The 27837-nt window shown below is 38.7% G+C and overlaps 3 protein-coding genes across 3 annotated transcripts; 2 read left to right on the top strand and 1 right to left on the bottom strand.

Annotated features, from left to right (window-relative positions):
- Nucleotides 1-113: 113 nt before the first annotated feature.
- LOC145214010 (cysteine-rich motor neuron 1 protein-like) lies at nucleotides 114-22151 on the bottom strand. The gene is made up of 17 exons (XM_080082435.1): nucleotides 21761-22151; nucleotides 20589-20734; nucleotides 18932-19096; nucleotides 16762-17007; nucleotides 16489-16615; nucleotides 13947-14068; nucleotides 13370-13573; nucleotides 12670-12819; nucleotides 7047-7175; nucleotides 6366-6510; nucleotides 6077-6201; nucleotides 5544-5759; nucleotides 4788-4997; nucleotides 4145-4268; nucleotides 3589-3671; nucleotides 2263-2621; nucleotides 114-1772 (listed from the first exon to the last, which is right to left on the bottom strand). The coding sequence occupies exons 1-17, from the start codon at nucleotides 21901-21903 to the stop codon at nucleotides 1641-1643; spliced, it is 2826 nt and encodes a 941-aa protein (XP_079938561.1). The 5' UTR covers nucleotides 21904-22151; the 3' UTR covers nucleotides 114-1640.
- A 3004-nt stretch (nucleotides 22152-25155) lies between these two features.
- LOC145225790 (proteasome subunit beta type-3-like) lies at nucleotides 25156-26226 on the top strand. The gene has a single exon (XM_080092278.1). The coding sequence runs from the start codon at nucleotides 25245-25247 to the stop codon at nucleotides 25860-25862; it is 618 nt and encodes a 205-aa protein (XP_079948404.1). The 5' UTR covers nucleotides 25156-25244; the 3' UTR covers nucleotides 25863-26226.
- A 48-nt stretch (nucleotides 26227-26274) lies between these two features.
- Nucleotides 26275-27792, top strand: LOC145224768 (MAP3K12-binding inhibitory protein 1-like). The gene is made up of 7 exons (XM_080091707.1): nucleotides 26275-26341; nucleotides 26414-26521; nucleotides 26662-26742; nucleotides 26802-26896; nucleotides 26959-27029; nucleotides 27167-27322; nucleotides 27436-27792. The coding sequence occupies exons 1-7, from the start codon at nucleotides 26276-26278 to the stop codon at nucleotides 27657-27659; spliced, it is 801 nt and encodes a 266-aa protein (XP_079947833.1). The 5' UTR covers nucleotide 26275; the 3' UTR covers nucleotides 27660-27792.
- Nucleotides 27793-27837: the final 45 nt, after the last annotated feature.

Below are 27837 nucleotides of genomic sequence, written 5' to 3'. Positions count from 1 at the left end.
GACAAATTTTCAAGTTTGTAATAGAACTTCTGCAAACCCTCACTTCTTGCCGTGAGCAGTCAACAACAAATCTTGCCACTTTCGCAATAGATCTTTGTTTTCTGAAGAAGATATAGCACAAAAATCGTTTTTATTTCGATCAAAACTTGATGGTACCCGCCAAGAACACAGGGTCAGTAAGCGTTACATCGAACCCGCCAGCAACAAAATGGAAGCGTGCAAGCGTTTCTACATCGCCACAATTTTGTCATAGGTACCTACGGTACAGCGTATAATCACAAACAGCAACAATAACAGAAGTTTGGCCAAGAAAGAGTGGGAACAAACGAGGAAAGAGCTCTTGGTCGTACAAAAGATACAAAACAAGTATATCGGGCATTTGAAAAGCAAGCGCAAAAAGCCTATCCCGGCACAGGGGGATAAAATGCTGAAAACAGGTCAGGATTTGGTCCATGGTCTTGTTGTTTTTATATGACATTTCATGTAAGTACGTATTCCACATACAATGTTTCATATTCATATAATCGTATGACAATTTACTACATGGGTGGTATTTAAGAGTTGGTACACCTCATCGAAGCGATAGATTTTGTTATTCCTTTGGTAAGAGTTTGCAGTGAAAATGGCTGCGGTCACAGTGATATCGAAAACACGATATAATATATTGTTTCGTCACAAACTAGGATCAGAATCCTTCGCATTTACTGCACGTGGGTAAAATCTCCACAAAGAGGAGCATTTTCATTTCTGTTCACCTAATATTTGCATTTTTTAAAGGTTTTACTCTTAATATGGCTACAATGGTCAAATAAACAAGCACCTTAGCGGTTCATACACGGGTGAAACTACAATTTTGAAAAGATTAACAGCACTGTAGGTTTTACTGTGGGCATTTTTGGGTTCATTTTACATACGAGTGCTTCAAGACGTATTTGGCTTCACCTTGAGTTAAAAAAATAACCTAAATCACAACTTGTTTGTTGACGTTGGGTGGCGCTAGAACGACTTCGGGTGAAGCACAAAAGCAGGACGACACACCATTAGGCAAAAAGAAGCAAAAAAGACCAGAAAAAAACAAGCAAATGCTAGCACACTAAAAGCGTAAAACTTATTTTATAAATAGCGATTTTGTAAAGGCACTTCAAGCGTGGTTCACTTTAGTCTCTACACAACAAATGACAATTAGTGGCAGAGTCAGTGAGGAAACTACTATGCCGCTAAACTACATCGACCAATTTATCTGTTTCAAATGACCCACTGAATAGCACAAGATACGTGCAGTTCGTCAGTATCTATATGTCGAGATAAAAACAAGCGTCTGATTTTTAAACTGTTTTCCACGGTTGAGAAACTCACTTAAAAATACAAATTTAGAAATGACTATACAACGGAGAAGGCGAAAAAAACGTAATCGGTATCTTGTAGCTATCACGTCATAATGACGGTCGTACGCTGGGTTAATGCCTCCTTGTGACGTCACAAACGGCTGATCGCGACGGAGATGTGTGGCTTTCGGGACGAGACGAACGGAAACCAACGTCGGTGCGCGAAATACGGCCCGGCGCTTTTTTTGCATTGGCTCAGCGGCGCGTCGGCCGATTTAAATAAGCAAAAAAACGAACGTAAAAAAACTGTGCTTTTCACACATGATGCGTAAGTTTAGCGTCCGGCCCGGCATCGTCCGAGGAGGTGGACATGAGCGGCTTGGTTGAGTTGAGCCGATGACCCAATCTGCTGTTACCTTCTGGGGAGCTTATCACCTTGCTTTGATACTGCAAATAACAAAACGTCGACATTGTGTAAACTTGCACGATATTTGTTCTAAGCCGCGTACAATTCGGCCACAGCTTAAGCAGGCTGTAAGACAATGCGATCACTCCTTGAAGGGTCTTTTTAACATAGTTGGAGTGCAGAATTTGTTATTTGTTAAAGAAGCACATAAAACTGAGTTAAATATTTGAGTTTTTAAGCAGTATTTTAACAGAAGTAGACTTGTTCACTTATCGATGTTGGTTACGTTTTGTAGGTCGCACGTTCGGACTTCAGATGGTGACAAAAAACAGCACAAAATGGCACCTATAGTTTTCTTTGTACCCTATCCAAGTGTCTGTTTCACTGTAATACCTGAGCTAAATCGCTAGTGGATTTTCCACATTTTTTGCCTTTAAATAGAGGTTCAATCTGTTCGCGTTTTACTTGTCGATTGGCCCAATAACCAACAAACGCCGGATTACACGTCAGCCACACACAAGAAGTGCTTACCTTTGAATTGGTGTGGCGTCGGTGTCGGCAACAAAACCACCACACCGCCAAAGAACCCGCTAGAACTACCACCAAAAACGAGACGCCAGTCGCTATGGCGATCGTTTGCCGGTTGCTACTTTCCGCTTTATCGGGAAGGTAACTGCCTCCGTCGCATTGATCGCAACATCCATCGGCAGAAATAATCCTCGGACAGTTTTGTGCAATTTCGGGGCATGTCTTTGTGTGACATGAGGCGTGGCCCTGTACGCACGTACACGTTTGACAACCGTCTTCCCACTGCTCACTGTGTTTGTATTCGGCACCGTCGATGTAACAACTGAAGTTGGCTCTGCTAATTGGTTCGTCGTCAATGTTTTCTGTAAGTCAAATATCTATTATTTTCAACTGCCTCCACGGCAGGGGTTGGCAACCTTTTTCGTACCGCGGACCGTTTTTAAAACTGAAGTTTTATCGCAGACCGGCCTTTAAAAAATCAACAAATATTCAGCAATGAAAACGCATAAATTAGCATCCCCGGGATACATGGGCAAAATGTTTTAAAGCATTTCACTTGAAAAAGTATACTACCCGGTAACGAACTCCTCGCGGACCGGCGGTTGCCGACCACTGCTGTAAGGTACAGGGCACAGTTTTAGTCACTTTTACCCCCGTTTTAGAAACTGTTGATGTCCCATTTAATATGGTAGGTTCCATTTTGTATGTTTTCACTCTTTCTGGTTAGACCAGGACGGACAATATCCCGTAAATTTAATCTTGGTGTTTAGTCTTTGTTATCACAGTTATAAATGTAATATATTATTATGTGACAGTAATGTAATCTTCACAAAGCGAAAGATGCGTCATAAACCAACAGAAGATAAACACTTTTCGACTGCCATGTAGTGAATCATCTGCTAAGAGAATTTAAATCCGAATGACACAACCTAATACAATTTTTAAGAAAGATTAGGCATTTGATTTTATGTTATCGCACCACTTAAAAAGCACAGTTTGGACCACCCAGGCTGTAGAGATTGGCGCAAACCATTAAGCAACTCAAAGGAAATATCACATATCATTTAATAGGGCTTAATAGCTAAATTAAAAGTGTATTTTGTCATTACAGACATAAAGATTTTTGTGCAGGAAAGTATTGATGGCGAATTAGTAGTTCGGTAAAAACCTTTTACTTGAAAAATATCAAATGGAAAATTACTGAGACAATTGTAGTCATTCGTTGTAACCAATAGTTCTTATGCAGGGTACTTTTTATTTGTTTACCGAAAATTGTCCAGGTTGCACTTTTAATTGTATCGATTTAGGTGTAATTTAAAACAAACTTACCAAGACACGATAAGCAGCAGTCACCGTGGCGCAGTATAGGTTGCTTGCAGTTGTATGTTTCAGGACAGGTTTTCGTAAAACAGCTGCATGACAAAGAACAGAGGTTTATTGGAGCCCCGTAAGTCTGTGGTTTTTAAACTGTGAGCCATAACCAAACAGCAGGTCACGAAAACAATTTTAGTGGGCCACACAGTGCCATATATGATTAAATAAGACTTGACCGCACTATTGTAAAGTGTTTTTAAACGTTGGCATGAGCCACAAAACGATTTAAAGCTTGATATTTGGGCCCTGAAACAGTTTTCGAGTCACTGCCTTGGGTATAAAGTCGAAATCAATCAGCTAACAGAAAAACAAGAGCAACCCTAAAAAATCGCGTTAAACCACAAACCCACAGGTTTGTAAATATTTACATCGTAACTTTATACAGTACACATGATTTCCCTTGGAACCAAATCCCTCAAAATATGTGGCAAAATTTCAGCCACTTTTCACATTTTGACATACGGTTATTTGTCTTTTGAAGGAGAAATAATAAAAAGAAGATAAAACTTACTGCACTTCTGAGGATCCTATACACGCGCAAGTTTTGCAACTGGACACTTTCCACGTTTCACCAAAGCCATATTCCTTTAATCCAACTGTGCACGTCCTAGTGTTGTCTTCCATAGCACCGTTATCTGTTGGCATAACAACAACAGTCAAGTTAAAAATTGAAACGAAACGTAACGAGTTTGGTAAATTTGTAGAAACTTTGATTTGTACTTTCGTCAAGCGTTTAAATGAAGAAAGCATATAGCTACATGCATATACGCCAGGCGCAGGCAACATCATACCAGCTCCAGGTCAAAGTCAGGGTCAGAATCATAATGTTTAACTTATAACGTTAGTTTCTCTCATGTTAATGATGTTATAAAACCTAACGAGATTATATTTTATGACGAAAACAATAATATCGTTGTGTTGTACATTGTAAATTCTTGAGTAAGTAGGTAATTAGTAAATGCAGGCCGAAAAAATTTGCTTGGTCGGGTTGTAGATGTAGACATGCATTTTGTGACCGTAAAAGGTATATACATTTTTGTGGCAAAACATGTATTTTCACTGGTATGCGATAACTGGCATTGACATATATACGATAAATTGTGATAAAACAGATTTTTTGATTTTCAGCCAAGGTTCCACTAGGTTAAATGTACCTTTGCAAATTGGACAGCGGTCTCCTTCGACTACAATTGGATTGTCACACGGGGTAGGAGGACACCATGCGGATGTACAGAGCATATCGGCGCCGTAACAAGTGCATGTCGAATTGCCATCCATATCCCATATCTCTCCCTCCACGTACCACTTCCCACTTGGAACTTGACAGGTCATTGGGGGTGGGATGTCCGAAGTCGATCGGGAATCTGTGATGGCAATCAGTAATCGGTTAGATAAGTTGTCGGGTGCGTTGGAGTTCGCACGTCAAATGGTGTGTCACGGGCAAGACATAAGAACGACTTAATAGATTAAAATATGCGGGGAAAATAGGTGACAATGATAGAGAAGAAAACTTGGAAGTTTTGATTGATGAGTGCAAAATGATCTGGATGAATGTGAGAATTGTTTAAGCTTAAACATTGTCAAAAACAGAAAAAGACAAATTGGATGCTGTTTATATGTCTTTGTTTTTCAAGTTTGGGTAAACAGTACTTTTTGTCTCACATTTTTATATCTATTCTGTATCCGGTATCCTAATGAAGCTATTTGGTTAAAAATAACGTTTTCAAATAAATTCGGAACAAGTTTTTGGTTCACGCATATGCCAGTATATAATTCCAATTTTACTTCTTTTGAATGCATGAAATCAAATCTATTCCAAATACCAACGCCATCTTTTTCAAGTTAGTGTCTCGAATAAACAATCCCAGCTTCCCAAATACATCACAATATTTTTTTCAAAAATCACATACCAGTGTTGCAGGTGGGACAGCAAGCGCCCTTTTCCAGTGCGGGTTGTTTGCATGACGGTACAGGGCACTTCAAGAGGTCGCACATAATGTTGCCTCCCTTGCACATACACATGTAACATCCCGAATTCCAAACTTCCCCATCATCTCGACGTTGATTCGCCTCCATATCTTGACAAGCTCTTCCACCCACACGAGGCACATCGGACGTTTGTGAATCTGCTCCGACAAATAAAATTCATCAATTTTTGTACTGTTTTAATTATAATTTAAATACTACTGAAAAACGCTTTTTGTGTCACCTTGTACAGAGTTTACCTAACTGTTTAAAAAAGGAGCTATTTCATGTACAAGCAAGTAACGCAGTTTATGCAGGGGAAAGAAAGAAAGAAAGAAACGGTCTACGGACGTACCACAGACATAACAACTTACAAACCAACGTAAACAAAACTGAGAACGACTAAATGATTAAATTGAACGCATTGGTCAAATCATAACAGCAAACAAATATCACATTGCTTTGAAGAGTATTTTACCTCTGCATTTGCAGATTGTGCAACCGAATCTGTCGTGGTCGAGTCCAGACGCACAATATTTGCCGCATTTAGTCATCGACGGACATCGACGGCATTTGCATTTATCGCAACCGTTCTTCTGTTTTCTGCAAAAAATATAAACCACAATATATTATCGGGCTTCAGCAAACAATACAAATAATTTGCAAATTTACAAATAACTTCGGTCCTTAACTTGTACTTTTGTTGGCTTTGATAGTGCGGACAAATATTGGAATATAAAGTGTATTTTTTAATATATTCAACTTACCTAAACCCATAAGGGCACTGCTTGTTACACGAAGTCATCGCTGTGCATATTCCTGATTTGCACTGGCAGATTGGACAATTGCTTGCGTCTTTTTGAAATCCGTTCGGACAGTTTATGTTGCAGTCAGCAAACGACGGGCATTGAGCTAAAAGATACAAAATAAAGTAAAACTTTATCCTCACTTTTAACGCTGTGTTTCAAATGAGATTTGTGGAGACGATCAAGGCGAAATTTTTAGGTTATAGTCATAACTAACATGTTCTATTAAAAACAAAATGTGCATGGCACTAAACAAAAAAATAACGTTTTCCAATATCGGTGGTCCTGAGTTAAACAAAAAAGTCCCTAAGATTCAGAAATAATTAAACCCAAAGAATTAGCTCAAAAAATAAGGTCGATGAGGAAAAAAGGAAAAATTTTGGTAAGCTATGCCCAAATTATGGTAATTTAAAAAGGCGAAATAAATAGTCTTGTCGTTATTAAACAAATGTGCCGTACAACTAGCCTTAGCCTGGCCATTCTAGCCTGTACGACCAATTTCTTGTCACTATCTGCAATGATGAGGCCCCATAGGTCGTTACAGTGGTGTACTGCCTGAAGGTAATTCTTGTCGTTATTTCACGTTTATTTGTTTTTATTTCTTGATCTTTTTACAAACCGGCAAATACAAGATGAACTTACTCTCCACGCATGCGCATTTCTTGCAATTCTGTTCATCGCGCTTGAAACCGTACGGACAATCATCAGCTGTTAACTGGCAGTCATCCAACGATGGACAAAGATCGGGCAAAGTTTTAGTGTCCAATGTACCTAAACAATAAAGAAAGTGTAAAATGAGACAGTCTAGCAGCAGACAACCTTTTGTGCAAGATAACCTCTATTTTACAAATTACAATATGATTTTATACGAAGATACGGCAAAGGCCAACAAAAACTTCCTGTGGGCCGGATATTAAATATGAGATCGGAGATCACTTTAAAAGAAACGCATAACGTTGGATGACGTCATATTCCCAAGTGATGCGACTGCGAAAGAAAAAAAACATATAGAAAAGAGGGTTTTGGGAATCATGGAATACTCACTCGAGCGCCAACACTATGTTTATTTGAAGGTTTGTTTCCTATACTGTATGTTAACTATGCAGAAACCAACCATACAAAATCGTTGACAACTTTTCCTTTGTGAAATACTGTAGCGTTGATAATGGCAGTTTTTACGCAACCAACGGAGTTGATAAACTCCTTCAGGGCAGGGGTGTTGCTTTGTCGTTGTTTTTTCGAAATGAATCGCTGTTTTGGCCTGATTAATGCAAAGTAATTTTGGCCTAAACTTTTTTCTCAATATTATTTTTTAAAGATTTGTTTTGGATTAGGTTTACAAATGGCGCTCATAGCACTGTAAACATAAAATCCCACCGAAACCACGAAACAAACGTAAAACAGGGCTTGGAAAATCCAAGTTATGCTTTAGTAATACCTCAAAAATCGATGTATAATCAGAAAAGGTTGGGCACTCCTGCTTTAGGCTATTGCGTCAGCAAGCCGGCAGGTCTAAAGCGTAGATTTAAACTTCAACCCATAAGTTGAACACCGCAAACAAAAATATTTTGCGAATAAGCCATAATGGTTGAACAATAAGACGACTTCCCAATACCGGGCTCGTCAACATATTTATCTTTCACTGAGGAGAAAAAATATTCGCCAGGTCGGTCCGGTTTATCGCTGGATCCGATACGAAAGGCGACGCACGACAATCACACGTATCACTGTGGTCGATATCACTATTCGCTGACGTGGGGCGTCTGTTTAGATTCAGTTGTTTGAGGTGCACAGTTCCGTGTTTTGACCAGGACCTGGAAAATTCCCGCTCATTTCAAGAGGTTTTTTAATGCTTTTGTCTCAAGTCGCTGCTATTTGATACATCATGTCTAGATATATAACTTAATGTCAAATCAATCTAAACTGAAAGAGTGGCTTTTGTCAATGACCATTTCATACACTAGGGCCAAGTTTTGCTATTTATTTAATATCTTTTTGGGGGTCCTTCTGTACATTATAGATTTAATGTATTCGTTACATTGGAATATTCGAAGCATTTTAATATTCACATCAACATTGGCCCAATTTTGGTATTGCGTCATTTCATTTGACCATGCGTATATGCTTATCAAAGAAGTGAAAAACAAGTACGGCATTGCGGTTTACCTCGTCTAAGCGTTATTCCGGTAGCGTAAATTGCGGCGAAGATATCAATTATTAAACATCAGCTGTGCCAGCCACAACCTGCCACATACGCGTGTAGCACATATCCATGCACATGATCGCATATCGAATGTCAACATACAGCTGGAGTGCGGTTTGTCAAAACATGATTTTGCAAATATTTGTTCTGCGCATAACTCGTTGCTACGTTACAAGTACAACACGTGGAAACAGAATCTTTTTAGGAGCTTAAACATGTATTAGAGATAATTCTTGCACAGTGGTTCTCAAATCGTTTCGTTACCCGTAGCCAATTACAATAATACAATCATGTTTTCATTGAAAAACTATAGTTTAACAAACTGTTGTAAAAACTAGATACATTTCTTGTTAATGTACTTGTTAACAGCATGTTGCTAGCGTTCGTGATAAAATGGATCCAAACCCTAGGAACATGTTGTTAACATGGTCATGTGAAACAATATGGGCTAAATCATGTAAATCATTTTCGCCCTTAAATACCATCAAAGAATATCAAATTTAACCACAGTCGAAAGCCGCTTCTCTAACAGAACAAGTACAAACATCAAATCCCAATCCTCGCTCCTAGATGTAAGTGGGGAAAAGAACGAACAAAACACCACAAAACTTTGATAGAGTGATTTCTCGTGCCCCATGTCCCGTTTAACAGACGTGCCATAATCCAAGAGCCCAAATACGCCATTATAAAGTGACAATTTCCCGAATCAAAAGAATGTTGAACTTTCATTTGATCGCGGATTTAGCTGGAATTAACAGTTCCAACTGCCGTCGTTCCCAATAGAACAAATTATCAATTTTAGAACCAAAAATGTGGTAAGTTTTAGTACTTTTCAGGTCACTATTGTGTGTATATTTTTTAATAAATACAAAAGTTATTTATTCGTTTAAAATTATAGTCCCAACTGAATTACATGTTTCTCTGTGTGCTAACATTCAAACCTGACGTTCTTTTGTTCAAATATGTGTCCCGACAAAACCAAAAACACACAGTTAAAAACGTCATGCAATTGGACAAATAAAGACTTTGAGGTGGAATGCACACAATGACGCAAACTATGCATTGTACTGTCTTTATCCCAACCGAGGAAGGCTATTTGCATTGTTGCTTTGAGAGTAACAAGCAAAAACACATCTCTATTATAATAATTACCACGGTGCGGTCTTCAACAAGCGACTTTTACTCACCCGACCCGTTACTAAAATTAATAAAACACTATAGGGGTGGCTTAGCACATTTTGTCATTGCACATACACCAGTGGTCGTCAACCTATGGGTCGCGACCCCAAGTGGGGTCGCCTAAACTTTTTCTGGGGTCGCAATAAGTCGCCGAATTTAATTTATTGCATTTTAAAATTGATTACAGAAAATGAAACTAATATTATGTTCTTTTAGATCGCAAATTTTGCTCTTGTTTTGTAGCACAGCTTGCTACCTCCTGTTTCAATTAAATCGAGGTAGTGGAAAAACAGAAAATACCTTTATCGCGTAACAATGGGTTTCGACAACGTGTATTATGACTCATCACTATAAGTTTGTATTATTTAAGGTGACATCAGAACCAGTGAATAGTTATTTATACCCTACTATGCCAAATTTTTCTAATCCCGTTTTCAACCACGTGGCTGTGCGAAGCAGGATTTAGTGCAGTGAGTGTATTAAAAACGAAACATCGTAATCGATTGGAAGTGGAGCATGACATGCGGTTAAGCTTGTGCAAAGTCAAGCCGTGGCTTCAAAAACTTGTGGACAGTATACAGGCGCAACCATCTCACTAACAGTGCAAATTAAATGTTGAACAATTTGACAATTTTGTGTTCCGAAAATTGGGTTTATGTCTTAAAATTTAAGACTTAAATGAAACGCCTTAAAAACTTTTTTCGTAATACTTTTGTATCGCCATATTTGTTTGTAATTATGTACAGTTTGTGTAATTTTTCTTCCGGTTCAGCATTACTTAAAACATTTTTCTCAGTGTTGAAAAAAATGGGGTCGCATGTAAATTCTGATTTCATTTTCCCTTAAATTGGGGTCGCCTATAAAAAAGGTTGAAGACCACTGACATACACTATAGTAATTGTTACAATAGCATTGCACATATAACCTATTTCGAAACATTTATATTTCCCACTCTTTATATATGGGTCCCATATTAGCCACTGTCTTTTATAACCTTAGTTGTATCTGCAGGCAGAAACTCATGGGTCCCACCATATGCAAAGTAGAAAACAATGCATGTTAAGAGTTAACCTTGAGGAAGTTAGAGTTGTACGGCAATACAAAGTGATCATTACTGTGCTTAAAAATCCAAGCTCATGAAGCACAAACTATACAAATCTGATTCAATTCAGTAACTGTTCGGAGTTTGTCCTATTTAATGTTCTACTTTAAAGGAAAAAGGGGGGAAATAGTGGCAAAATAGAGTAAAACACAGCAATAAGCAGTAGGAAACAGCTGACGAAGAACGCAGGGCAGGAAATACCGAATGTTCAGGTACAGACTGGTGAGGAAATTGACAGTGCCAAGGCAGCGATCATAGTTGATGCTAGACACGAGCAAATTGTTAGCTTAAAAGTAACAGATTGATCCGTGGAGAAAGGACATGCTATACCAAATGTTTAAGATTCCAGTCAGGTTACGCGCGCTCCATATGGCCACGATAATTTATTTATTCAACAATTACGTTCTCGGAGGCGGATTACCGAAATAATGATATGATGTCGATATTTAGCCTCAATGCGCAAAATTTCTTCACCGCCAACTTTGTGTTTGTGGTAATCGCTGCCAAATTAGTCCGATTAGTTTTAGTGATAAGCGCGCCCACGAAAATTTACCAAATTTTAAGCCTCGTTAATATACTTTGAAAAAACCTCCTATACCTCCTGAGTAGTAGGCAAATCGTCTACATACCTTAGTTTATTACTAAGGTATATTCAAAATCGAGTTTCATTAGAAACTTTACATAAAGAATGTACACGTCGGGCGCATACAATATATTGAGCAAATACTATAATAAAATCTATCCTTTTGTTTATTACGTAATGTATTTTTTCATCTGATGAATATTGGCATCTTTAGCATCTTATTCGAATATGAATCAGTAAGACACTAACTTGACAAAGACAACGAATATTATTTGTATGTATAGATATTTATAAGTATAAACAAAACGGAGGAAGACTTTAGACTTGTTTCGATTTTGCATAGAAGTAAATCGTTCAAGCGCTTATTAGTCACCTCAAAAACAAAAATTTTTTTTTCGATGTATTCGTGCCATAGGATTCGTTTTCTACTTTTACCCCTTACCTAGATAACACATATAGTCACGAGATGCTGTTATGGCCATGACCGTTAGCGTAACAAAGCACATCAGGTATGGGATAGTAGCTATGAAGTATCCATAGCAAATAAAGCGAAACATTCGTGTGGCGACGGGGCGGGCCAGGTTTTATTTATACACACGATGGGTATAAATATAGCGGAGCAGAATAGGGTGAATGGTGCTTATGTAAAAACTGCCTGTGACTCACGAGATATAGGGAAAGGTTATTACGTGGTGAAAATGGAATATGTATGTGTAAACAGGTGGTTCGTAGCCAACGAAAACCTTTGATTCCTCGCAGTATTCTAGTTTAAAGTATGAAGATAAAAAAGTTGTGGGTGGAAAAGTGAAATTAAACCTAGGCCTTGTGGTCATATATTTTTTAAGTTTCGCACACAATGTAACTCATACTACTTCAACGGCAGATTCCATACCCGATTTTAAATGCTTAAAATTTAAAACTCTACAAACATAGCACTATAGCTTTGATTATAATTGATTATCCAACACACAAACAAGGCGATGCCATCACAAGGTTAATGTGGTATGTTGATGTTAAAATCTTGGCAAACCTTTAGAATAGATAAATGTTTTTGAGTACAATTTGTAGTTGTTGTTTAATATAAGTTAGGTAACAAATATTAATGTTCAAATTTCGGACAAACGCAACCCCTGGAATTCCAAATTTTGTTGAATGTATAGCCTGTACTTTAAGTGGTTGTCCAATAACGGTGACGTACCTTGACAAAACGCGGCATTGCATCTTTTCTTTCCGCCCTCGACACATTCGCAGGAAGTACAGTGATCAGGTTCCCAAGTATCACCAACCGCGTAATGATGTTCACCATCCTTACACAGTGGATAGGGAATGTTCACGCCGCCGTTCACCACTGGAAATAATATTTCGTGTCATAGGAGTGTTATGCACAGACATAAAGCCCTCAACGAAGAACGTTTGACTGTTCAACAACTCATTAAATTTACTATTTTATGTGAAGATCAGTAGTTCCATTGGAAAAAATGTTTTAAAAAAGGTTTCCCAGTGGGAAATTTTAAAATTTTAGTGTGAACATTTTCACTTGTCAGTTCTAGGAGTGAACCATTCAAGTCAAAGGTCAAATATTAAGTGTTCATTACATAATTCAGCGTCGCCAATCGACTTTGTGTTATAACAGCAGGGAGTAATAAAAATGTTTTAAACTGTTAAGTGAGAAACTTGCCAAGATTAAATTAGAAACCACTGATCCACACCGTTGCAAGTAATCAATGTTGAAGTTTACAGGTCAAAATTACACCTATATTTTGTTTGGTTGTGACTGTGGTCAATATTAAACTTACACACTAAATCCATATTCTTGTGCAGAACCTTACATAAATTCTGATTTATAGTTGGATTTGTCAAAAGCGGGTTGAACGAGGTTTGTAAACTTAGTAACTTACCATCGTTGGTTTGATCGTCGGCACAAACGGCACAGCACTCGTTTTTCGCTTTGGTAAGTCGGCTACAGCTGAGTGTGGGACAGATAAGAGGTTCACACAGACTCACACCGTTTTTGCACTCGCATGTTCGGCAATCGGGCAACTCGTACGACTCGCCGGATTCGAACCGATGACCTTGCAACGCGCAACCCGCGATCAACGGTTCTAAAAAGATTCAAACGATGCGAAATTATAGCATAAAATTTCTCAATCTTAATGACTAGAAGGACACAGAACTAAACTGAAAAAAATAGCAATCGCCAATTTTTGAAGAAACATAATCAGCTTAATATATTTATGAAAGCACAAATCCTAATGGACCACAAACTGTGCGTTTCTGCATACCTACGCCTGTAGCATTCCTAATAAAACTAAAACAAAAAACTTTATTGACTATATAATTTCTGCCCTTTTAGGCGTTTTGTTAACAACCATAAGTTGAAGTCATCATGCATTTAAAGCAGATATAAGTAGACATTACTGCCCAACAAACGTGTTTTAGCATATAATAGCAAGTTTCTACATCCATAATACGTACCTGCCGAACACTTGTAAACGCTACAACATGCACCAGGATTGCCGTCGCCGCGGAACAGAACTTCTAATTTCAGTCCATTTGGACATTGCGGCACTTCACAGGCCACACTGTGGCATTTGCATCTGCGAAAAAAATCAACTTATTTTTTGTTGTAATCGTAAATATTAAGCTGTATAACTGAAAAACGTTCGCAAAATAATTTGCAAAAAAGTAATTTACAACTTAAAACTTAGGTCACAGGGTTCCAATATAACAGCTAAACAGGGTCTACTTTCCGTGAAGAAATTGCATGCCCAATTTGCCAGTTCACGAACATAATGTTAATAAATCACGGGCCTTGTCCAAACACAACGGCCACATTTTCCGAATTGCCGACGAAGCATGAAGCTCACAGTTCCGACATTCCGTAAAGAATTCACGGAATTCAGTCGGTCGCGCAGTAAAAATGTCGGTTTAAACTCAAGGTGTTCGCGAAATGACCACAAACGCATCATACCGTAAAAATATGTGAAGAGCAATGCGTTGGTGGAAATATGCGGTCCGCAATTTCTCAAAGAGTGTGCGTTTGCCATTTTACAATGCTACCCCCAAAGGTTATCTCGGGAGACATATCGTAAGGAAAAACAGCTATGTTTACGGACAAAACATGAAAGCGTACGTAAGTTTTTATCCGCGTTTTGGAAACATCCATTTGGAACGCTCACGTGGGTCCAAAGTCGTAATCGCAAATTCAAAGCCTACTTAACTTGAAAACGGCGAGAATTCAAAGGATCTTTAGCCGCCACTGCATAAACAAATACGCGTGAGTCGTTTCTAAGCGGTAGCCCTCTTACATGGGAAGTGAAACGTGAAAAAGGGGACTTTGGTTTGTTTTCAGGTGGGTTAAATGGGCTACCTGAGAGGTCGGAAACTGGATAAGTGGCCTAAATGATTGTGTTACTTAAAACCTTTAACTGCGGAATAAAACACTGTTAATGTACAAGCGTCTTAAATGTATTACGAGTTAATAATAATTCAAGTACCAGTTTAACTTTGTTATAAGCTTCCTTCAGTACCTGTCTATAACAGCTTTAGGTCGCAGTGTATTTAAATAACAAAGGTGCAACATGAATGTTTCAAACGTTACTAAGACACCTGAATTTATTTCTAGAAAGTATTTTCAGTAATTTATAACCATTAAATTTTGGCCCAATTGTTTTGTGAATCTGCCTAACTTTAAAACCGGTGTCTCCAACTTATGGAAATCTGACGCAGTGTTCAAGAACGCAATAATGTTTTAAATGTTATCGCGCCTTAATTTTTGGCACCACTTTTCGGTCGCTTATGCCTTGTCATTCTACCATTGAAGTGCCAAAACATCATGGGCCGTGGCCTATGGCGACAAGTGAGTGACCATCAGCCTCCACACCCTTGTCGCACGCACCCAATCTCCTATAATAGAAAACAAATATTGGGAACGTTGCAGGAATATCGTTGATCGCTGATCGAGTGCTGCCCAGACGAGCAAGGAGTTTACGCGCAGTTAATGGAGTGAATCGGAATTCTATATCATTGGCGGAGTGGCGTGCAAGGCCGTTAAGCACCCCACACTGGGCACAAATGAAACTTATATAAGCATGTAAACGACACGCCCATATTTACTACATGCGGTCATGTTTTCAAGTCACTTTCGTGAATTAATGCCATTCGTTGTTAAAAGCATGTAATAAACACAGATAACTAACTACCATTTGTTTGAAATTTTAAAGACTTTGGATGTTTATTAAAACAATAGCGCATAGCCTTTTTAACGCGTGTGTACCACCACCCCTCACTTGTAAAGCGCAGCATTTAGTTGAAACTAAATTTAGTTGTTCGAAACGCGGACAAGTCGTACAAGCTGCTGAAATCCTGAGATCAAAGTCACGTATTTAAAAAAAAAGGCGGATGAAAACATTATGTCGCTCTATTGTGTGGGCAATATTGCCGAGCTGAACTACACGAAAAGCACTCTTGCCAAACTTTACGGTTACAAAATACATTGAGTCGGGGTTGCGTCTTACGTTACAAGTGCCTGACAATGGATCAAAGACGTCAGCGCACCGAAAACAGAGATCGGACTGTTGACGGTAAATATACACTGTGACATGGTCGGCAATATCGGGCACGACAACAACCAAGTCAGCTGCAAGAGCTATGTTGGGTTGTTGTACGACAAAGATAACAAACAGTTTGAATCGACGCAGAATGCTGATTGACAATGAAACAAACTTAACGACAGTAAAAATAACTTTAAAGCACCTGCTGGAGCATAGTGTCATAAGCTATGTCATGTTATTGTTTTAAATCTTTACTTTTGAAGTGGCTTAAACGTAGAATTTTATCATTGGAATATTCACCTATATGTCATAGAATCAAAATTAGAACTAAACAACAAAATCGCTGTTTTATCTGTCAAGGCGCCTATAGAAATGTAACGCAAATACGTAAGTCAACTAAAGCCACCTCCATCAGAAATCAGTGTAAAAGCGGTAAAATTGATTTACTCTTGACAGATACTTACACGTGATCTTGTTGACAGCACTGGCGCCGTTCCTCGCTAGCTGGCAATAAATCGCTGTCGTCGGGACAAACTTCTGCCGAAACCAAGTTGTCGTCACAATTCACGCTGGTGCAATCCATTTTGTCAGCTGCAAAACAAACAATAACGAATTATATGCAGGAACTTCCATATTTGACTGACATAACTGTAGGTTGTTGGTAAAATGTGGTCCTTTTAGAAAAGGATGGTTCTTTGAGATAACGTCTACATTTAAAAGAAATTCCACCAACATACCAATTGGCCGGCATTCGTATAAATCACAGCATGATCCAGGTTGTTCATTTCCTGGTCGAACAAGAACTTTCTCGGTTGACGGGTGACAAATCACTGCCAAACAGCTGTCCATGTCACACACGCATTTGCTTGGCAAGGGACAACACGAACCCTCAGGTATATAACCTTCCTGTATGACTGAATCGTCCGGGCATGTCGGTGAAGGCTGTAGCCCACAGCGTCTGTTCTGGCAGTCTCTATTTCGTTCTGAGAAAAGAATCAAATTTAAATTCACGCCAAAGGTCGTTGTTGGCCACTCGCAAAAAGTGGCATAACATTGAAAATATTTTGTCTGGTGGCAGAATTTATGACCATAATTATATACAGTGGCATTAAAACAACCAATAAGCCCTAAATTGCTGCGTAATGTAAATCTTCTTAAGGTACCAAATGTCAATGGATTACATGGTTTTCAAACGTTATAGGAAGACACGAGGAATTGTTTTGCAAATACGGTGATGATAAACAAGTTTCCGACTTTATTGTATGCGTAAGTTAACGGTATTTGCCACCCACAATAAGCAAATATTAAACCAGAGCAGACGCACGGAGTATTTCAGTAATAGCTACCAATGACTGTAAAATCAGCCTCAACAGCACAACCCAAAAAAGAATGAGATTCTCTGCTCATTCACGCGTTCAACAGATCTGTGACGTCACAACGGCCCTCGACATTCCGCAGTCAGTCCGAGAATCAACAAACTTACCCCGACGCGAAAAGCAAGTGTGTACTCGGTGGGCACACTGATTTGTGACGTCACAATCGTCGCTTCACCCACGCGGAACGAGCGATCTACGCTAATGCGACAATAATTGGGGCATTGTTTGAACAATTGTATGATGATAGAAGAGTGGTTTCAGCACACACAAGCCATTGGAGATAAATCCTGCTTAACGCATTTGCAAAACAATGTTGAGTTGGCGTATGCAATGATTTTCGTCGAAACGTATTTTCTGCAAACACAACACATTTACCGTAGTTGGCATTTGAAAGACTATTTGCTTACTCCCTGACAGGCTGGCTGCTATTTATGGCCCAGCTATGGTTTGTAGCAGGTAGGCATCGTAACGAAAAAGGCTTCAGCACACAGACAATCGTCCAACAACGTTGGGTAAGACGACTCTAGTTTAAGCAATGAAAAATATTTGTTTTCAAGGCGTTGGCGCAGCAGACAGTTAACTGTTGCGTCGAAATTTGGAAGCAATAAACTTCGGCCTCAAAGATTTGGGTAATGTGCCAGAAAAATAAAAAACACGACTTTAACAACTATCCCCAATCAGAAATATACTACTGACCAAAGTAGCTCTTTCAACGCGTTAGAGTTCACACCCACAAAGGCACCGGGTTAAGATTCAACAAATTCTGTTGAACGGGGTCGCTTCATAAATAAGCATTCTGATCCGGTAAACAATACTAAACTTCAACCGTGACACAATGTGGCATCATTGTTGATGTTGGAAAAAGGGATAAAATAAAACAACATTTTGCAGATATCAATCACAACCATAACTACACCGGCAGTATAGTATACAACTTTAACATCTAACAGAGTGCTCATGGATAGAAGATAAGTTATGGTGATGAAATGCAGACCCTAATGAAGAAACGGACGATAAAATCAAACCGCAAAATGCCTTTACCCGGTTGATATTTTTAGTAACCTTACGTCAGGGCAAGTTTACGAACCGACTTAGCCGAGCTACATTGGCTTTCAACAAATACTTGTATAAGCCGACAACAATTTACGTTTTCGGAAAGGTTAATTGGCGCATGACGTCACAAACGATGCACTTCATATGCGATCAAGTGTCTAATAGAGCCACTAAATTTTGCCACTTAAAATTGTCATGAAAACGGAAACGCGTAATTATTGGAAATAGAAGTATGCTCGGGTTGCAAGTGGAAGGCAGTTTATCTCTTGGCGTATGTACAATAACAACTGGAGTGTTTTTCCGTCTGCCCAACCCTAATTCTCGTAATGAAGATCGATGATCGAAAAAACGAAAATTACAACTTTAACTTTGAACCCACCAATTTGACTATGTCCCGTACAGTGGTATTTTCTTTCATAACACGCAATACAGAACAGAAGTTAATCTATACACACAAATAACACATGACAGATTATACCTTCTATCTTGGCCAGGTTCAGGTTACATTGATGAACGTTTTGATACTGGTATGGATTGGAGCAAGCCGTTTGCCTGTCGCAGTTACAGTCGTGACCTTCGATGTTGCAACCATTATACTCCGTCTGTTTACACATCTCGGTGTCTCCAAGAGAGTTTAGGGCGGCTGAAATAGAAGAAAAAACTTCTGTCAATTAACCTGCAGTATATAAAAAGCCGTAGCTGTTGGGTAGAATGTATGTTACACCTATTTGCCCGCACCGACAGTTTAGCAAAAAATAATACTTGTGTAAGATAAAAAGTGATTCACCGAGGAAAAGTAAAAACCTTTGAAAAATGCCTTTCCTGTCGGCGCAAATGCAACGAAGCGTTACAGCAGGTTGAGCCTGGCACGCAACTTACTGGTTTGGCGAGTTGCAACAAGTTTTTTTTGTCTATTTTGGGCGAAACAAATTGCAGCTTTTTCAAAACAGAGCGGAAATCAAAATATGCCACGAATTCGTGAACGCGGTTGAATACTGGCAAATCGTCGAATAAATCGTTTTGTCGGGCATATTTTTTAAATCTTGATCTTCCTGTACTTTTTTAGACATTATTATTGTGTACGATACACAACACAACGGTCCTTACAGAGTTTTTGCTACATATGAAGATCGTGAATGGGACGACGAAACTTTGGTTAATTCGCGTCAATGCGTTGAACATGTTGATTTTGATTGCAAGAAGTCGAACTTGACTTAAATAGGCAAAGCCTTGTATAAGAGAAATGCAACATTATTATTATTGCCAAGTGGGTGTAAGAGGAATGTTCACAGTTTTGAGGTAACGCCTAATACCGTAGACCTCGAGACTAACAACGTTGGGCACAACAAGAGTTCCAATGACGCAAGAAATATAAAAATAGCGGACATAGTCACTATGGTATATGTATTTTGGTGACGTCTATCTTTAAGGGTGATGCCCTTGTGCTAACAATAAACTCCAGGAGAAAGATGTGTGTTTTTGCGTGTGTAATCGCAGTGGATTTGTTCGGTCGAAGGCGTGGAAATTAACAGTCGACTCGAGTTTTGTATACCCGCCTTACTGTACGCGCATTTGTGTGTGGAAAGAAGCGGAATGTGTCCCGCGATTGTTTCACATGGTTTTGTGTATCAAGTGACGTGTACGAAAACAAAGGCCTACACGGCGAGGTTCTCGCGTGTCCTCACACAGCACAAAGGTCTCTTTGCTCAGGGAGATTAGGTTATCATTATTCGTAACACCTTAGAAGTGCAGGATCGCTGCACGCTTACAGTTAATGTTACCTGTAACAATATCATAACACAGAACTAGTATAAATGTACAAGTCGCCATTTCCAGACAGTATCGCAAAACGGAAACTTGCGCCGGCGACCGGCAATTTAACGAGCTACGGTTATTACGGACCATTTTTCGGTTACCTAATCCATCACACGCAATGTAAAATAGCCAACATGTTCAACTGGTAGTTGGTTTGTGAACAAATGTATAAAACTAAGACAAACATATACGTAATCCTGACATTTCCGGGGAGCAACAATAAACAAACGGGCAACGTTGTATGTATGTATGTTAATATCACAGCTCTAGGAGAAATTGTTTTGCCATGTTTACACAGTAAAGGTACATGCTAAACTTACGTCGACATGTTCCCATCTCATTGCCAGTGACCTCCCCTCCGGGATTGAGCCGGATAACACAGGAAAGCTTCATGTCGCACTGCCCGTACACCTCGTACATGCCCCCACAGGTTTCATTTTCCTGTTTCGCGCACATGTAACAGCACCTAAAACAAACACCAGACTAATAATTCTGAACACGATCCTGGTAGTAAGGGGTGGCTTTGTAAAGATTCTAAAAACAATCGTCTATACACCACACCTAATAAGTGATTCACTAATTGTGACAATTTGTTATGTCTTAAATATAAACCAAGAATTTATTGACCCGTTGTGAGTAAGGGAGTAGCGCTTTTCAAGAAAGTGGTAAAGGGCAAACACATACTGCTTTCGACAAAGAGAACTATACAGTCGTCTAAGCACAGCAAGAATTTGAACTTGTAATGGCCCGCGGCAATTTATTGAAGCGATGCTAATGCGTACAACTAATGGACCAACCCTGCATTACCAGCCAATAATTATTATTGCACCGGTTTGTTAAGTGACCCAATGGGCATTAATACGCTTGTGTAAAGTTGGCAGCCTATCTCGCTTTTATTTGACTTGCACTTCCCTTTTAAGCACTTTGTTTTGAATTATTTACAAACTAAAGCGACAATACATCTTTATTCGATAAGCATAGTTACAATAAAAGCTTAATTTTCCGGGGAGAATTGGTCTCGGCCAATTCTAACAAGTTTGTTTTTCTTTCTTTATTATGTCGTCCATTTCATCGCAGGATAAATCGCAGTTTACAAAACGAATAGCGTGTAGAAGCGCTCAGTAGGCTAAGTTAAAGTTGCTTTTTTACAAAACAATTTACTGTAACATTTGATCTTACCGAAATATTACAAGCGTAAATATTTTCGATGCTATTAAAATATTTGTGCTTTTTCCGTTGTTTCGAAATGTACTCAAACAAAAAATGTGTACCATAACCAAAAAAATTATTAGGGTTGAATTTTTGTACGGGTTGCAGTTGACAAAATTTGTACGGGTTGCAGTTGACAGTGCAGGGTGGGTAACCACTTGGCTTCAACACACACATATGTTAAAACCCACTGATGTTATGACTAACTGCATATGATTAGTTTCCGCAGTTGTAACTTTAACACGTAAATTAAAACTTAATCGTATTCATAAGGCAAACTTACTGGCATGGATCGAGAATGACACCGCCTTTACATTTTAGCTCAGGACAAGCAGATTGGTTGCATCTATTGCATGTTAGTGCCAATGATACAGCAAACATGGAAAAAGCAACCAACAAAGTCAATCCAATTTTCAATGACGCCATTGTTGCGCAACAAACGTGCGGAACAGCAGATTGTTCGCAAGCTTTATTCCTCGTTTATTGGTTTATGGTAAACCCAGCACAATGACAAGTCGATTGTGTATGCTTGGTGACTATAATCTTCAAATCCTCTTTGGTGGATACAGCAGGCGGAAAGCACCACAGATTTTGTCACCAGTATGTGTAAAATGCAGTTTAAATCTTCAGTTATGTGTTAATGACAGGTAATGCAACTGCAAACAAAGCGAACACATTAATAGTATTCGATAGCACACTTTGTGTAAGTTTCTAATTATTACATAAAATAAAACCCGTAAGAAACATAACATTGTTGTCACAAAAGAAGTCACAACAGCAAACAAAACAATTTTTGATCAAGAGGTTTTATAGCTAAAGGGCTGTGTTAGAAAACAGAATAAGAATGATGGACCACACAAGTGGATGTCAAGTCATGAACAACCTCCACAAACGAGGAATTTTAAATCGGGTAAGTCGGCTTGAGAACACCAAACTCGTAAAAAGCGGATCGAGACATCTTGTCCACACGCAAAAAGTCAAGCAAATAGCTACACGACTGATTTAAGCTGATTTAATACCAGTCAAAGATCTATCTCAAACAAACAGGCAGTTTAAACTTTTGCCTAATTCTCTAATCTGTATCTTTAACTATACCTTTACACAGCATAACAATCTTGACTTTTTGACCCTTTTATCGGTAAGCCGATATTTCCTGACTGAACTTTATCACACTTTCTACTGTAACACTAACACCGCAATACTGTGCCTTTGGTCTTGCCATAATGAAAGCAGTGTGTAAAAGAATATCACCTGAACCTAGGCATCTCCTTAGAGCTCACTTATTTTCTGAGCGGCGGTGAAGCTGAAATGGATTCTGGCCCAGCACGTTTTTTCTCCGCCGCGCGTTCTTTGTTTTGCTGGGTACATTCTTTCGTGCGATCGCGTGTGAAGAACCTGCACTCACGCGCAAGCACACACGCTTAAAGCTCGCCCGCCAGCCCTTGTACTGGCCCTGTTACTCGGAGACGAAAATACGCACATCATGACATTGAAAACCGTATTTCAAGAAAAAGCCAGATGCTTTAAACGTCAACCAAGTTTCAATTTGACCCAAATTGCTTGCTCGTACCGGTCCATTTCTATTCAGACTTTAAATTATAATGTAGCCCCGGCGTCTGGCAGTACAAAACGGAACTCATATGAAAATCAAATTTCCTTTGTTTTAATGACTGATGCATAAACGTTCCGGTATTTTTAACCCGGTGAACTGTAAGGTCGTGGGGACACCTCTTTCGCAAAAAAACGTTGGACAACAGACCTGTGTTAGTGTGTTACATGCGGTTTTGCCGCTGGTAGGGCAGTCGTCATGCTTGCAGTGAGCCTCACCCGTCGTAACCGCAAGCAAGCGCAAGGAGTCAATAGATGTACTATATAACAAACCCGAACGTGTGCATCACCAGGGGTAACGATACGTGTATGGCTGGAGGAATTTTTCGCTATACATATACCAGAAGAAATAACATCACTTTCCATGACACTACATTGCAAATTTACTTCAGGTTAGGGTATGTTACCACTAGGCTTACAATTGACAAAATAAATTGTGTAAATGTATGAATAAAATACGACCAAATTATTAGTTTGATTTTACCGGTTTGTTAAAACTTAGAACGCCGATGACAAAGTATGGTATTTGCGTTAATGATGCCCTTTACGAACAATCTCTTTTTACATTCTCACTTACGTTAAAACTCAAAAGCGCGCACCGGCGGACAAAATTATTAGCGAATTGCCAAAACCGTATTAGGCTATCGCCAGTATAAGGATATGACTCCCGCGTGTACCAACTTCAACAAAAGTTTCAAACTGTGTACGTTTTAGGCACAGGGGAGATAACTTGCTACAACACATTTACTTTAATTTATTCTTGCATAAATTGGAACCTAAAATGCCCGTATAATAAACAGTTTCTAGCGCACTATTTAAATGCATACACTTGCCATGTACGATAGTTTCTTAGAAATTTGGGGAACGTTTCATTAACTGTTATTCGCTGACTCCCGATAAATTAGCAACAATCGGCTTTTAACAATTGTGAACAAAAACATAAGCATAATTATTAAATTAGTGACGTTCAACGGGACAAACCATACTAAGACCTTTCTGTTGGCCATGGTCTACAAAAGCCTTGACTCGATGACGCCAGCTGGCTAGTATTCCACCTACTCCATTAGCTTACTGAGGTATAGTGCTCTACATACTGTAATATAGATGGTCATGATATGCTTGCCGAAAAACTGACGTTTTTTCTGCAGTTTAGATGAAAGTGCACAAACCACTGTCTGCTAAGGTAACCATGTCGGTAGCTTTCATAGGATTGGTTACAGTGGACTCAGTGAATAATTCCGCGCGAGGAGGACTCATGATAACATCAAAGATTGAGAAGAGTCAAACGGCTTTATGAATAAAGTCAGGGTAAGAAAGAAGGCAGTCGTTTTGCCACAAATCGCACGATATTACCAAGCCAGATACGCACTCGATCAACACCCAGCGGACAATAAGTTTTATAATTTCCTAGTCTGGGAATTACAATTAAGATGCTAACAAAATTATAACAGATCTTTCACCAAAAACAACTGAGTTACTGAAAAGGTAGCAACGAATCGACAAAAGACATTAGGTCAAGGCAGATTTTAGTCGACACGTGATAATTCCCGGGCCCGTTTAATGAACTAATTAATTATTATATTTCGTCAACTTCCCACAGTTAAACGACTTCCCTAAAATGTATAACGCGTGTTGCAGGTCTGCGTCACTATGATTTATGTAAGAGTGCCGATCAGCATATGCATGAACTCTAGGACCAAATTCAGTTACTAATGATGTTCTCGCATACATGTTCACGCATGAACATTACCGTAGCCAGGAAGAGTTAAAGGGCCATGGCCTATTTTTTTTATTTGTATACCGTATTGAGAAACTTTAATTCAGAGTGGTTTCGAACCTCATCATCATGACTAAATTAATTATCAACGGAACATGTGAATTGCCACAAATAACTGTTGTACCCGAGTGGTAAGCCGAAGTCAAGATATATTTTACAACTCAATAACGTTTCACTTCACAGTAATTTAAAAAATAACGTTTCACTCATAAACGTTAATTTTTTGGACTTTTTGTGGGTGGTTAAAAAAAATTGGAAATTCTTCTCTTCTCTCATCGGATATTCAGCACGCGAAAATTGCAGATCATTCAGTTTGTAAATTGTAACTTTCGTGGAGTATAGTTAAACGTTTTGCTGCGTGTTTTTTAACATTTAAGCCAAAATGTCTATTATGTCCTATAATGGAGGGGCTGTCATTGCCATGAAAGGAAAAAAATGTGTAGCTATTGCTTCTGACCTTCGGTTTGGTGTTCAAGCACAAACCGTTGCAATGGACTTTGAAAAGATTTTTCACATGAATGATAAGTTGTGCATTGGACTATCCGGACTTGCTACTGACATCCAGACTGTGGCTCAAAGACTCGACTTTCAGCTAAAGTTATATGAACTGCGGGAAAACAGACCTATGACACCCAAAACGTTTTTGAGCGTTGTGTCTAACTTGTTGTATGAAAAGAGGTTTGGTCCTTATTTTATTGAGCCTGTCATTGCAGGGTTGCATCCTAAAACATTGGAACCATTCATAGCATCATGCGACCTAATTGGATGTCCAATGGAACCTGAAGATTTTGTAGTGTCTGGAACTTGTGCTATTCAAATGTATGGAATGTGTGAAGCCTTGTGGCATGAAGACATGGAACCAGATGAGCTGTTTGAATGCATTTCCCAAGCTTTGCTCAATTCTGTTGACCGTGATTGTGGTTCAGGATGGGGAGCAGTTGTTCATGTGATAGAAGCGGACAAAGTGACCACAAGGCGACTGAAAGCAAGAATGGACTAGAAATTGTGAATTATATGTATTTCGCATTGATTCAAGAGCTTACTGTTAAGAAGTAGATCCATAAAGTTCTTTTTGCTCTTTTTTCACCATTTTGTGGATGGCATATTATTTGACGGGACATTTGTGATCTTAATGAAATGCTCATTTTTGTGACATTGTGTTAGTCTTACACAGATTTGACATTTTACTCCACCTTGGCTTTCAATTTGTTCTTGTAGTATATTGAACTGTTAGTTTATTTGACCCAATCCAGAATATAAAATGAACATGCATACATAACTGATGTCAATGTAAATTTTAATTGATACAATATGAAAAGAAATTATCAACATTAAAATATTAAATGTTTGTTTAATATGCTTAGGTGTATAAAGCTGGAAATAATTGTATGACTTTGGTAAAAGCAAAAAATCATGGGATCTACGAATGACTCACATTTGAAAAACATTTTAAAATGTCTAAAAGATTTTGGAACAGAGGTACAGTCACTGTAAATTATTGTTTGTAGGTTTATGTTACCAATATGTAATTTTATTCACTTTGTTTTTCAGCTTGGACTTCCACCAAATGCATTTCATGTGTCTCTAGAATATGAATATCCAAACATAGACGTTTCATTATTGTCCACAAAAGTGGAAAATCTTGTTTCATGTATGCAGGTTGGATTAAATAATTGTTAGTCTTTTTACTTGTGCTTGATGCTATTTTTATGTAGGTTTCAAATAGTTCTTTGTAATCAATAGCTGTGTGTAATAAATAAAAATAGTGTGTTTTTTTTATTTACATTTCCATTTTTTAGGATAACTTGGATGCTTTCAAAAAGGAGAGAGAATACAAGATAGATGAATCACTTGTCCAAATTACTGCACCAAAAGCCCAAGTTAGTATTTCGCCTGAAGACAGTTGTTTGAGTGATAACAACTTTCTGAAATGATGTAGTTGGACAAGCGGATTGCATCGTTCATTGCTCATGCACAGCAAGCAGTTGATGAGCAGAATGTAAGAGAGTTCTCCATCACCAAAGAACTAACACAGTATGTTCTACAAATCTGAATATTGGCAACTGTATACTGTAGCTAAAACGTCAATATTTTAGAGATGACTGTCGATGTGCCAGAACACATGCATTATATCAACCAAGGCCTGCAAACAGAACACATTTAGAAGGTTTGTTACAAGTTACTTGTACTGATAAACAATAAATCATATTTGACCAAGGCAAAAAACAACTGTTTTTAAATATCTGTGTGGCTGAATGGTCACCACCTATTATCTTCAGCCTGATTATTTTTACCTTTGTTTAGTAAAGCGAATTGAAAATACAGAAGGTCCACAAATGCAAGTCAACTCGCAAGGTAATTGGTGTGCTCCGGTGGTGAGAAATATTCCCCCTGCATCTTCATATTCCGGAATACAAGAAAGACTCCAAAACCTAGAAAATCATGTTGGTCTTCAAACAGGTAATGAAACAATAACATTGTGAAGGGTCAATTCATGCACACACTAAATTGGACCCAAAGTAACCTTATAATTGTTAAGGCAATGCTTTTCAAACATCACCATTTTTTTGTAGAATCGATTCCAAAAAACGTTTACGAACGTATAAAGATTCTTGAAAACCGAGTCCTTCAGCTTGAATCTATTTCCCCTGAATACTTCACTAAACACGCTGAACTTGGCACAAAACGTCAGCGGTTAAGTCGCGATGATACCACGCAAATGTCCATTGATGAGATCGACGATCGAATACGACTGCTGAAACAGAACTTATTGCGTGAATCGGGAAGACCGGTATAAAAGGATGCAGAGACTCCTAACCAGAAGGGATGTTTGAATTCTCCAAGGGCTTTTATGCAAGTCGATTCCAAAATCATCAGATCGAACAGCAAAGAATTTTTGTATCCAAATAAAAGATGAAGTCGCGTCAAAATTGGTGTTTCACCACAAAATTCTTGTCAGGTCCGCGTGTAAACTG

This window comes from Phallusia mammillata, chromosome 1, assembly GCF_965637545.1.
Source record: "Phallusia mammillata chromosome 1, kaPhaMamm4.hap1.1, whole genome shotgun sequence".
Taxonomy (NCBI): domain Eukaryota; kingdom Metazoa; phylum Chordata; class Ascidiacea; order Phlebobranchia; family Ascidiidae; genus Phallusia; species Phallusia mammillata.
The sequence above is the reverse complement of the archived record's forward strand: the minus strand, read 5'-3'. Positions and strand labels throughout refer to the sequence as shown.